We start from the raw sequence: 13,741 nt of genomic DNA, 5'->3' as shown, positions 1-13,741 counted from the left end.
TTTCTGCTGAGTGACTACAGACATTATCCTTTTCCCATCTGATTAAAAAAAATAAACAAATACAGTATTGAGAAAGCAGCCCAGATAGTCTGTTCCTTTACATGTCCCAGCCCTCTCGTAAAGTGCATGTACATGAAATAAATGTAATTAAAGCAGATGGTAGTAATAGTGATATCACAGCTGTCATCTTTTTGTCTGTCTCCAAAATAAAATGTTATAATTTAAGTAAATGTTATTTTTTATAACACAGAAAGAAAATTTAGTAATTGTCTTTTGTCATGATTAGAAATTGTTCCAATATTTTATATTTTTAATTTTTTATAAGTTGTTGAGTAATTAGGAATTGTAAAGATGGAGATGTAATTTTCTTATATCTCTGAGAATAGCTGAAGTATTTTGATGTTCTTTCAGAGATAATGGAATGTAATACTGAATTAGCTGATTTGAGTGCAAGTATGTTTTAAGAGGCAAGATTTGTGTACCTATTTCATCCCTTTTCAGCTATGTTTTCAAAGAATATTACCTAGTTTTGAAAGAAAAGTTTCGTTTCCAAGCCTATGTGGATAGGTACCCCATAGAGCAGGGGTTCAAAATCTGGGGTCCATAGAACCCTCGGTTAATGGTAGAAATCCATGACATTAAAAATTGTTGGGAACCCCTGCCATAGAGTGAAGACTGACCATATAGACTCAGCTTTCAGCATTAATCATTCTGTGGTGATCTCGATGAGGGCAGCAGTAAGAGCGTGACTGTTGGTTCATGTGTCCCTGGGCGAAGGAAGAGGAAAAAAATTGTACTTGCATTCCCAGTTCTAATTGCTTTACAGTGGCATCTCTCTGAAATGTGTTCGTGAAGATGGAGTTGGTCTCGTCTGCTATGTCCCCATAGTCACTTTGCCCATCAGCACATACTGGTGTATGAAGAATAGACCATTTAAAGCTTATTCTAGAGTCCAGCTGGCATCGGTTAAATCATCTTGAAGAGAGATGTCAGAGCAAAGAAAACAGGTGTTGTTGCCAATGTAAGCTTTGACTAGAATGGCCATGTACTTTTTTTGCATCCAAGAAAATGTCTCTCATAAGTGTTGCTAATAAGAAAGTTCTTCAAATCTCCTTCCTAGATCAATAAGGAGAAAGATCACATCAATTTTTTTTTGTCTTGTCTGTTGTTAACTTTGAGACCTTGGCTATTAGATTGGGCAAGGTGGTGGTCAGGAACTTGGAGTATTGTGTGCTGTTTTGGTTGTCCCATTACAGGAATGGTGTGGAGGCTTTGGAAACAGTGCAGAAGAACTTTACCAGGTTGCTGCCCAATTAGAGGGTATGAACTATAAGGAGAGGTTGAACAAACTTGCATTGTTTTCTCTGGACCATAAGGCACCGTGGGGAGGCCAGATAGAAGCTTATAATATTCCAAGAGGCATCGATAGCATGGGCAGTCAGAATCTTTTCACAAGGTAGAAATGTCAAATACTAGAGGACATGAATTTAAGTTGAGAGGGGGAGAATTTAAAAGAGATAGGTGGGACAAGTCTTTGAGTGTGTTTGGTACCTGAAACAGGCTGTCAGGGAAGGTGGTAGAACCAGATGCTACTGTGATGTTAAGAGATTATATTGATCATGTGCAGGCAGAAAGATTTAGTTTAATTTGGCATTGTGTCCAGTGCAGAAATTATGGGCTGAAGGGTCTGTTCCAGTGCTGTGCTATACTGTTCAGTGTTAAATCTGAGAATACAAGATGGAAGGTTGTTACTTGAAACCTGTTTACATGCACAAGAATTGTGTGCATTGATGAGGTTGTGGGGGAGTAAATGTTGCTATTGGCCAACGTATCTATTTATCTCTGATTGGATTCTCTTATAAATAGAGGACAAATGAAGTAAAAAAGTAGGTTGCAGCTCATAATATTCGCAGTCTGTGCAAAACTTGCACAGACATAGACTTACTTCAATTAATTGTTCTCATGAATAACAATTCTTAATTTTGAAAAAAGTCTTTAAATTTTGTACCAATTTAGTGCTTCACTGTACTAATTTCTATGGCCATACCCCATCCATCTCCATGTACAGTACATATGGTTGCATCATCATCTGGTTTGGAGGGGCTACTGCACAGGATCAGAAAAGGCTGCAGAGGGTTGTAGAGTCAGTCAAATGCATCATGGGCACTAGTCTTCCCAGCATCAGGGATACCTTCAAAAGGCTATGGCACAAAAAGGCAACATCCATCATTAAGGACCCCCACCACCCAGGGCATTCCCTTTTCTCATTGCTGCCATCAGGAAGGACATACAGCAGTTTGAAGACACACATGCAACATTTTAGGAACAGCTTCTTCTCCTCTGCCATCAGTTTTCTGAATGTTCCATGAACACTACCCCACTATTTTTGTTCTTTTTTCACTTTAAAAAATATTTTTCTTATTCTAATTTATAGTAATTTTTTTTGTATTTCACTGTTCTGCTGCTGCCAAAAAAAATTCACAACTTATGATAATAACCCTGATAGTTTTTAATTACATGATTTATTTAACCTTTCCATCCAAATTTCTCTGGCAGTCTGAGTCTGACTGTGAGTGACCTAAAGTTTTCTGCAGAGCCTGCGAAGTTTCGGAATTGTTCTGTTACTCCTGATAGAACAAAGAGCACACAAACATATGCCCATCCCTGTCATTAGTCAGCTAATAACACAACCTGAGGATCAGAATAGAGTTAATCTATAAAGTCAACCAAGCCATTGAGGACGCTCATGTTTATCATAATTCAGGGAGATCTTAAAACAAAACCTCACTTTGTAGGAGAAAAGTTGGAAATGGTCTTTTTTAAGCCATCCATCATTAAGACATTTCGTTAACTGATTCCACACATGCTCTCCTTACTTGTCCAGAAAATAATTAAACAAAATTGTAGTGGAACAAAAATAAAGTTCAAGATCACAGGAATGTGCCCAGCATTTCAGTTCCCCTTCTGAACGAATTGATCACAAGGCAATGTACAACAACCAAAGACAAAATACCAGGACAACCCTTCTGAACAGAGATGAGGAAGAATTTCTTTAGTCAGAGGGTGGTGAATATGTGGAATTCATTGCCATAGACAGCTGTGGAGGCCAAGTCATTGGGTTTATTTAAAGTGGAGATTAATAGGTTTTGATTAGAAAGAGTGTCAGAGGTTATGGGGAGAAGGGAGGAGAATGGGGCTGAGAGGGATAATAAATCAACCTTGATGGAATGGCCAAATGGCCTAATTTTGCTTCAAAATCTGATGGTCTAATGGTCTTAAAATTATGCGGACCCTCTTGTGCATCTGCTGGAGCTGGTTGTAAATGCATTGTGGGAGATGCCAAACTCTGTTAGAGCTAGTTATAAAACTTAAAAGTCAAAGTAAATTTATTATCGAAGTACCTCTATGTCACCATAACTACCTTGAGATTCATTTTCATGCAGGCATTCACAATAGAATTTATGAAAACTATACATAAACAAAGACTGGCAAATGTGCATAAGACAAATTGTGCAAATAAATTTAAAAAACTTAATTGACATGTAATCACATTAATTGGCAATTAGACATGTAGTAACTCCACTTCTGTTTCTGCAGGTATTTATGCTCTGCATGATAAAGTAAAACAGGTCCATTTTAAAACTTTGTCTGTGTTTAATCTCTTCTCTGCTCGTGAAAGTGATGCAATCAAAGAACTATTTTCCCATTGTAGGCATTATTACGTATTACGAGCAACACACACAAAATGCTGGTGGAATGCAGCAGGCCAGGCAGCATCTATATGGAGAAGCACTGTCGACGTTTCGGGCCTAGAGACCAGCATCTATGGCGAGATAGTTTCAGAACACTGAATCCTGAAGATTCAGATTCAGTTTATTGTCATTTAGAAACCACAAATGCAATGCAGTTAAAAAATGAGACAACGTTCTCCCAGAATGATATCACAAAAGCATATGACAAAACAGATGGGTCTCAATCCAAGAAATCAACTGTTTATTCCTTTCCATAGATGCTGCCTGGCCTGCTGCGTTCCACCAGCATTTTGTGTGTGTTGCTTGAATTTCCAGCATCTGCAGATTTCCTCGTGTTTGCATCACGTACTACGAGGTTGCTTTGAAGAAAAAGAGAAAAAACTAGACGATAGTTGCTTTGCAAATGAAACCTTCACTGGTAATTACTGTCACATTGACTCTAAAGAATGAGCATTTTTAGTTTTGGTGTTGAGTTGAGGTATCTTAATGCTATCCCTGGACAACTAAATAATTGAAAGCAACACACACAAAATGCTGAAGAAACTGAGCAGGACAGGCAGCATCTATGGAAAGGAATAAACAGTCAATTTCTTGGATTGAGACCCATCTTCAGGATTCAGTGTTCTGAAACTATCTCGCCATAGATGCTGGTTTACCTGCTGAGTTCCTCCAGCCTTTTGTGAGTTTGTGCTCTGGATTTCCAGAATTTGCAGAATCTCTTTTGTTTGTAAATAATTGAAAAATGTATCTCAGCAAGATATTTTCAGAAGTAACACACTGGAGGCAGCATTTATGAAAATGAATAAACAGTTGACATTTCGGGTTGAGATCCTCCTTCAGGACCGGAAAGGAAGGCAGAAGATGCCAAAATAAAACGGTGGGGGCAGGGGAAGGAAGATAGCTAGAAAGTGAGAGGTGAAACCAGATGGGTAGGAAAGGTGAAGAGTGGAGGAAGGAATCTGATAGGAGAGGAGAATGGACCATAGGAGAAAGGAATGTAGGAGGTAACTAAGGTGGAGGTAATAGGCAGGTGAGATGAGGTACAAGTTCCCAGGAAGAATACCTAAGTACTACGTACTTATCCCAAATATTCTTTATTTTTCCTTAAAATTGTGTATGTCCTTGAGATGTCATAGGGATTGTGAAATAATTGCTGTGTTTGTTCACCACAGCATGAGGAAGTTACCAACTGAAAGGCCTGCACCAGAAGAGCTCATGGTAAGTCCTACTTACTTGAAATCATCTGATATATAGGTAGCGTTTTCATATTTCGGTGAAATCTGAGAAGATTTGATAGCAGATTGAAACTAATTATGATGTAAGCCTTGTTTAATAACTTGCATAATAAACTATTTCTCTACACTCACTTTTTACAAAATTAGTACTGGCTTCTCCCCCCACCGATTCACCTCCACCCAGCCCAATTAAAATGTCTTAACAATGAAAATACAGTTATCAGTGCTGGCTTAGGTCATGAATTCCATAACATAATTTTGAAGCCTCCAGCTGCTTTAAACTTTTTTTTTAGTGGCTGTCTCATTTTCTTCAAGAAGAAATATCCATTGAGCACACATATGTTCTGATGGAGGAAGATTCAGGTTATTCAAACATACAGAACTTTTCACGTGGAACTCATCAACCCAGACATCAGACTTGCCTTGCTGCAACAAATACTTTTTGCAGTTGTACTGTTGACAGTTTGGCCTGAAATGCATAATTCCATTTCCACAATCAGTCAGGAATTCATATTATGTCAACCTGATGACTAAGTATTCAGAAGACTTTAATATTTTTTTAAATCTTGTTCATAATTATTATGTCCAGTAAGCTTATCATTTTTTGGAAGTCAATTTCCACTCTATGTCCAAAGGGTAGTAGTCTAATGAATTTAAGATACAGAGAAAGCTTGCTGAGTGGAAGAAAGAATGAAGCGATTGTTCTGTTATTAGGTGAAAGACTTAACAAAATAAAATCAAGGAACCACCTGTACCTAATAAAGTGGCCACCGAGTGTACACTCATAGTCTTCTGCTGCTGTAGCCCATCCACTTCAAGGTTCAACATGTTGAGCGCTAAGAGCTGTTCTTTTGTAGCCACTGTTGAAATGCATGGTTACTGTTGCCTTCTGTCGGTTAACCACTCTGACTATTGTCCTCTGACCTCTCTCATTAACAAGACATTTTTGCCCACAGAACTGCTGCTCACTGCTGTTTTTCATTTTTCCAACCATTCTCTGTAATCTCTACAGGGTTAGCAACTTGGGGTCCATAGACCACTTGCTTAATGGTATTAGTCCATGGCATATAAAAAAAAGATTGGGATCCTCTGCTCTAGGCACTGTTGAGTGTGAAATCCCAGGAGATCAGTGGTTTCTGAGATACTCAAAACACCCCATCTGGCACCATTCCACAGTGAAAATCACTAGATCACATTTCTTCCCCATTCTGATATTTAGTCTGAACAATAACTGAACTCCTTGATCATGTCTGCACACTTTTTTGCACTGAGTTGCTGATATATGATTGGCTGCATTAACAAACAAGTTTACATGTGTAACTAATAAAGTGGTCACTGAATGTATAGAAAGATGTAAGATTCTATGACAGCTTTTAGGTGGTAAAAAGTGTACCTTGCTTGCCTTGTTTCTGACAAGTTTTGCCATATCCCACTGTAAGTGAAATCTTCACATTCACCTTTGTGAATTTGTTACTATTTGAAGTAACCCATTTGCTTTAAGAATGTCATACTTTGACATCTGCTTTGCTTTGTCTTCTCAGAGGTTTTGACCATATTGTCCTATATCTGCCTAAAATACCTTCCATGTGCTCAGCATGTTGAGCAACAATTCTGGTCACTGCATTACAGAGGTCCATTATGTTCCTGAATTGTTGGGCATTTCAGCAAAACACTGGGTGGCAGAGTGATGCATCCATTAACACTGCTGTCTCACAGCTCCAAAGATATATGTTTCGATCCAGCAGGTGCTTCAGAGCTGCTCTCTTGGCCCTTTGATTAATAATTGTGACCTGTATGCACTGATCATGGATTCCCATATCAAATATAGTTTATAGTATCTTGCAGCTTCTCATGGAATAGGAGGTGATTGGGCCAGTTATCATGTGGTGAATGGGAGGTGGGAGGGAGAAGGTGGAATGCCAAAAAAATCCGGAGAGTACCGAATTACTCTTCCCTGTGTTTTGCCTCACCTCCATGTCCTTGTCTGTACTCTCTACTGGGGTGCATGGATGGAGTTTTTTAACTGCAGTAGTTAGCAGAAATTCAGCAGCAGGAAGTTCTGAGTAAATATCTGCTGTTCAAAATGCTGGAGGAACTCAGCAGGTCAGGCAGCATACGGAGAAGAATAAACAGTTGAAGTTTCGGGCTGACACTCTTCATCAGAACTGGAAGGAAAGGGGGAAAGAAGCCAGAATATAGAAGTCAGAGTTTCTGACTTCCTTCCCCTTCCTTTCCAGTCCTGATGAAGGATTTAGACCCAAAATGTCAACTGTTTAATCCCCTCCATGCTGCCCTTACCTGCTAAGTTTCTCCAGCATTTTGTGTGTGTCCTTCTGGATTTCCAACATCTCTTGTTTTTATATTTACTATCCATAGTTGGTATTAGATCATTTTACAGCAAGGTGGAGGTATAGGAGCCTGAAGACACACACTTAATGATTCAGGAACAGCTTCTTCCCTTTTGCCATCAGATCACTGAATGGTTCAATGAACCCATGAACACTTATTCAGTACTTTTTCTTCTCTTTTTTATTTTTAATATATACTTCTTATTGTAATTTATAGCTTTTTTATGACTGTACTACTGCCGCAAAGCAAGTTTCATGACATATGATGGTGATGTTAAACCTGATTCTGCATCACACTAGTAGAAAGATGGCAAAACTCATATTTCCTCAGAAATTTGTATGCTTCATTACAGTTTTACAATTTACCCTTTGTTAGGTAATGATTTTTAACTAAAATATGGGGTTTCAGTTTTGTATACATTAGCAAGTACAATAGAATGGTTAGACATTTGAATACAAGAATAACCACAATGGTATCCACCAACCTCTTAGAAGTTTGAACTTAGAAACCTAATATGTTTGAATTAATACAGTACATTTTTTAAAAGCCATTTGAGGTAATTAAAGTCATCTACCTGTGAAATCAATGCAAACTCTAACCTGTTTATAGCATTTTTAATAAAGTGAGTTCACTTTTTCCATGAGTAGCTGTAGTCTAGATACAGCAGGACCTTCAGCCCATCGAATCCACACTAACATCGACCACCTGTTTACCCTAATTTTACATTCATACCACTTTTTCTCCCCGTTGTGTATTTTTATTAATTTAGAGATACAGCACGATAATAAGTCATTCAGGCCCGATAAGCCTGTTTCCACCAGATTATACCCATATGACTGATTAACCTACTAACCTGTACATCTTTAGAATGTGGGAGGAAATTGGAGCACACAGAGGAAATCCACATGGTCATGGATTGAACAGACAATGGTGGGAATTGAATGCAGATGCTGGCGCTGTAATAGTGTTACCTTAACTGCTATGCTACTATGCTGCCCCATATCACAGAAACTATCAATCACCCATTTAACTAAACCCACATGTGTTTCTGGGATGTGGAAGGAAACCAGAACACCCAGGGGTCACAGTAAGAACATGCAAACTCCACACAGACAGCACCTGACGTCAGGATTGTACCTGGGTCTCCAATTTTCCCCAAATTCCCATCAACTTCCCCAGGTTCTACCATTCACCTACACCAAGGGCAATTTTTCAGTGTCCAATTTCACTTAATTTATGCATCTCTGGGATTTGCAGGCAACTACACACACTCACAAAGCAAATTCCACACAGACAATCACAAACACGAGAAAATTTGTTGATGATGGAAATCCAAGCAACACACACAACATGCTGGTCAGGCAGCATCTATGGAAAAGAGTAAAAAACCGACGTTTTGGGCCAAGGCCCTTCATCGGGACTGGAAAAAATATGAAAATTCAGAGTGAAAAGGTGGGGAGAAGGGAGGAAGAAGTACAAGGTGATAGGTGAAACTGGACAATACTTGACGTCAGGTCTCTCTCTGACACAGTGAAGCAACAGCTCTACTAGATATGCCATTGTGTCATATTCTAAACATGTAAAATCTAAATCATACAAAAGATATAATAAAGCACACTTTTTTCTTCAAAATCCTATGAGGTTTCTGCTATCTATAAGTAAACCTTGCAAAGCAAGAAACCCCACGCTAATTTTAAGCTGTTCATTTTGAAGATAGATCCAGGAGTAGCTGGTAAAGAATTGGAATCTGGAGGGCTTTCAGGGAGCTGCTGTCAGCTTCAAAGCAGCGTTCACTGATTTTAAATGACATCTAGCAAGGGGGAGGAATGCAGCCAGAGAATAATTCCCAATAGGTCATTTATTCACTGCTGTTTGTTGATTTGACAATGAACAAGCTGTTGAGAATATCTGTGGCATCCAACAGAACTAGTAAATAATAATTATACTGTGCCTCTCCTCACTTTATCTCCTGTTGTTATTTTGTTATACTCATTTATACTGTTTCTTCAGTGGGGCAGCTGAAGCTGCTGTTGTATTAAGCACTTTTGTTTCAAAGTCATTCTTTGTAATCAAGCGGCAGGCAGCCATTATAATTCAAATACAACTAGTTCTGACCATCTTAAGTGGCAACATTCTGTGAGTTTGTTAATTACATTTCTGCTGTAAAGCCCCCTTTTCAGCAGAGATGCTGTCTCTAAAATAGGAGATAGAGCATAAATATAAATCAGAGCTTATAAGTGCAATACAATTTTCATTCACTTGGGAGGCTGATGAAATTTGGAAGCATTTTTATACCTCCTAAAGTAGATTAAATCAATCCAAGGTAAAGCCTTTATTGTCATACAATTCAAGTTCTTCAGTGAGATTTGTGGATTAAGCCACTGTATTGAACTTTGATTCTAATAGATACCTTAGAAGTTTGAAATTGGAAGTTGCACGGGTTTAAATGAGCTATTTTTAAGGTACCAAACGTAATGTGGAATGAAAGACATTTTATGCAAGATGCACTGTGGTGAAAAAGTTACGGTACCGTAGTGGTTAGCACAATGTTATTACAGCTCAAAGCATTGGAGTTCAGAGTTCAATTCCAAAGTCGCCTGAAAGGAGTCTGTATGTCCTCCCCATGGAATGCATTGACTTTCTCCAGGTACCTCCAGTTTCCTCCCACAGTCCAAAAATGTACCAGTTAGTTAATTGGTCATTGTAAATTGTCCCGTATTTAAGGCTAGGATTAAATCAGGGGTTAGTGCAGGTAAGGATTCTTGGGGTCTGATCTCAGCTAAGATCTTCATCTAATAAGCTTAATTTTATTTAGTTCTGAGGGTCTGGATAAATTTTGCCTCATTGTTCCAAGAAAGTGGTGGGTTTCTATCTCACACTGCAATTTTTTGTACATTCCAAATGTGGCAAATGTTCAGGGGATATTTGCATGGGGTTCTGCTTAGGTACATTCCAGTGAGACAGGAAAAGGATGGTAGGGTACAGGAACCGTGGTGTACAAAGGCTGTTGTTAACCTAGTCAAGAAGAAAAGAAGAGCTTACGAAATGTTCAAAAACTAAGTAATGATAGAGACCTTAAAGATTATAAGGCTAGCAGGAAGGAGCTTAAGAATGAAATTAGGAGAGTCAGAAGGGGCCATGAGAAGGCCTTGGTGGACAGGATTAAGGAAAACCCAAAGGCATTCTACAAGTATGTGAAGAGCAAGAGGATAAGACGTGAGAGAATAGGACCAATCAAGTGTGACAGTGGAAAAGTGTGTATGGAACTGGAGGAGATAGCGGAGGTTCTTAATAATACTTTACTTCAGTATTTACTACAGAAAATGTTGGCGCGTGGCCAAGTGGCTAAGGCATTGGACTAGTGATCTAAAGGTCGCTAGTTTGAGCCTCAGCTGAGGCAGCATGTTGTGTCCTTGAGCAAGGCACTTAACCACACATTGCCCTGCAGTGACACCAGTGCCAAGCTGTATTGACCTAGTGCCCTTCCCTTGGACAACATCGGTGGCATGGAGAGGGGAGACTTGCAGCATAGGCAACTGCCTGTCTTCCGTACAACCTTGCCCAGGTCTCAGTCAACATCGAAATCAATGGACAGCCAAAGAAGAAGAGAGAAGAACTACAGAAAAGGATCTTGGCGATTGTAGGGATGACTTGCAGCGGGCTGAAAAGCTTGATCAAGTAGATATTAAGGAAGAAGATGTGCTGGAGCTTTTGGAAAGCATCAAGTTGGATAAGTCACCGGGACCAGACGGGATGTACCCCAGACTACTGTGGGAAGAGAGGGAGGAGATTGCTGAGCCTCTGGCAATGATATTTGCATCATTAATGAGGACGGGAGAAGTTCCGGAGGATCGGAGGGTTGCGGATGTTGTTCCTTTATTCAAGAAAAGGATTAGAGATAGCCCAGGAAATTATAGACCAGTGAGTCTTACCTCAGTGGTTAGTAAGTTGATGGAGAAGATCCTGAGAGGCAGGATTTATGAACATTTGGAGAGGTTTAATATGATTGGGAATAGTCAGCACAGCTTTGTCAAAGGCAGGTCGTGCCTTACGAGCCTGATTGAATTTTTTGGGCATGTGACTAAACACATTGATGAAGGGAGAGCTGTAGATGTAGTGTATATGGATTTCAGCAAGGCATTTGATAATTACCCCATGCAAGGCTTATTGAGAAAGTAAGGAGGCATGGGATCCAAGGGGACCTTATTTTGTGGATCCAGAATTGGCTTGCCCACAGAAGGCGAAGAATGGTTGTAGACGGGTCATATTCTGCATGGAGGTCGGTGACCAGTGGTGCGCCTCAGGAATCTCTTCTGGGACCCTTACTCTTCATGATTTTTATAAATGAACTGGATGAGGAAGTGGATGGATGGGTTAATAAATTTGCTGATCACACAAAGGTTGGGGGTGTTGTGGATAGTGTGGAGGGCTGTCAGAGGTTACAGCGGGACATTGATAGGATGCAAAACTGGGTTGAGAAGTGGCAGATGGAGTTCAACCCAGATAAACGTGAGGTGGTTCATTTTGGTAGGTCAAATATGATGGCAGAATATAGTATTAATGGTAAGACTCTTGGCAGTGTGGAGGATCAGAGGGATCTTGGGGTCCGAGTCCATAGGACACTCAAAGCTGCTGAGCAGGTTGACTCTGTGGTTAAGAAGGCATAGAATGCATTGGCCTTCATCAACCGTGTGATTGAGTTTAAGAGCCGAGAGGTAATGTTGCAGCTATATAGGACCCTGGTCAGACCCCACGTGCTCAATTCTAGTCGCCTCACTACAGGAAGGATTTGGAAACCATAGAAAGGATGCAGAGGAGATTTACAAGGATGTTGCCTGGATTGGGGAGCATGCTTATGAGAATAAGTTGAGTGAACTTGGCCTTTTCTCCTTAGAGTGACAGAGGATGAGAGGTGACCTGATAGAGGTGTACAAGATGATCAGAGGCATTGATTGTGTTGATAGAGGCTTTTTCCCAGGGCTGAAATGGCTAGCACAAGAGGGCATAGTTTTAAGTTGCTTGGGAGTAGCTACAGAGGAGATGTCAGGGCTAAGTTTTTTACACAGTGAGTGGTGAGTGTGTGGAATGGGCTGCCGGCGGTGGTGGTGGAGCCGGAAACAATAGGGTCTTTTAAGAGACTCCTGGATAGGTACATGGAGCTTAGAAAAATAGAGGGCTACGTGTAAGCCTAGGTAATTTCTAAGGTAAGGACATGGTCGGCACAACATTGTGGGCCACAGGGCCTGTATTGTGCTGTAGGTTTTCTATGTTTCTTTTGAGGGTTTACCAGGAATATTGAGAAGCAGTTCCATATTGTGAACTGATCAGAATAGATTAGCTAAAGATTTAAAGACATCATTGTTTATCACATGTACATCAAAAGATACAGTGAATTGCATTATCAAGTCAAGTTAAGGAGGATTGTGCTCGTACAGCCCACAACTATCACAATGCTAACATAACATGCCCACAGCTCACTAACCATAACCTGTACGTCTTTGGAATGTGGGAGGAAACCAAAGCACGTAGAGGAAACCCATGCAGTTACAGGGAGAACATACAAACTCCTTACAGATAGCGAATTGAACCCTAGTTGCTATATGCTAGCATTATGCTAACCACTACGCTACAGTGCCACCCACAACTAAGGCTGTGGGTTCTCTTTTAAAGTTACTCGTGAACCAGTTTGGATTTGAGGTTGTTAGATAATTTTAATTAGTTGTCTGCCCACACACAAACACAAGAACTTTTGACATTTCAGGCCAAGATCTTGTATCAGGACCTGTATCCTGTTACATCAGAATCAGCCCAGATGCAGGATCTCAACTTGAAATGTCAACAATTTCTTCACCACCACCACCCCCCCACTGACTCCCACAGAGGCTGCTCATCCCATTGAGTTCCTCTAGCTGATTGTTTGTTTCTCCAGATTCCAGCATCTTTAGTCTCTTATGTCAATAGACTTATTGAATTCAGTTCAGAATTCCCAATGAAGGAGTAGCTAACTTTCTTGTTCATTGATTTTATGCCATGACTATTCTCTAGAATGTTTCAATATATCATCTGGAAATCTAGGATACATGGGGTGGAGTAACTGATTATCTGATGTTGAATTCATATTTCTATGTTGAGTCCAGAAAGCAACAAAATGCTTAGATAGAAGATGTTTCTTCAAGTTTAATTTCAGCTTTGTTGGAAAGATATTAAAGACAAGGAAAAACAGTGATTACAGGAGTTGCTTTTAAGATTATGTGATTAACCATTGAAATTCATCACTCTTCATATAGGACTGAATGAGGATGTGGGTTAGAAACAATGCAAAACACCTCTCCCAATGGTTCAGTAATAGGTTCACTGACCCAAACAGACCAGAAGGTTTCAAATGGCTTGCTTTGAATTACCCTG

General features: G+C 39.8%; 1 protein-coding gene and 1 long non-coding RNA gene across 4 annotated transcripts in view; one reads left to right on the top strand and one right to left on the bottom strand.

Annotated features, from left to right (window-relative positions):
* Positions 1–13,741, bottom strand: part of LOC140718638 (uncharacterized) — a 164,976-nt gene that overhangs the window by 26,943 nt on the left and 124,292 nt on the right. The window lies entirely within an intron of this gene.
* Positions 1–13,741, top strand: part of map2k5 (mitogen-activated protein kinase kinase 5) — a 311,788-nt gene that overhangs the window by 260,222 nt on the left and 37,825 nt on the right. For all 3 annotated transcript variants that reach the window (XM_073032634.1, XM_073032633.1, XM_073032635.1), the window contains one exon: positions 4,925–4,970. In XM_073032634.1, coding sequence (XP_072888735.1) covers positions 4,925–4,970 — 46 coding nt within the window. The remainder of the gene's footprint in view (positions 1–4,924; positions 4,971–13,741) is intronic.

This window comes from Hemitrygon akajei, chromosome 30 (genome assembly GCF_048418815.1).
Source record: "Hemitrygon akajei chromosome 30, sHemAka1.3, whole genome shotgun sequence".
Classification (NCBI taxonomy): Eukaryota; Metazoa; Chordata; class Chondrichthyes; order Myliobatiformes; family Dasyatidae; genus Hemitrygon; species Hemitrygon akajei.
This window is presented reverse-complemented; position numbering and strand designations above follow the sequence as displayed.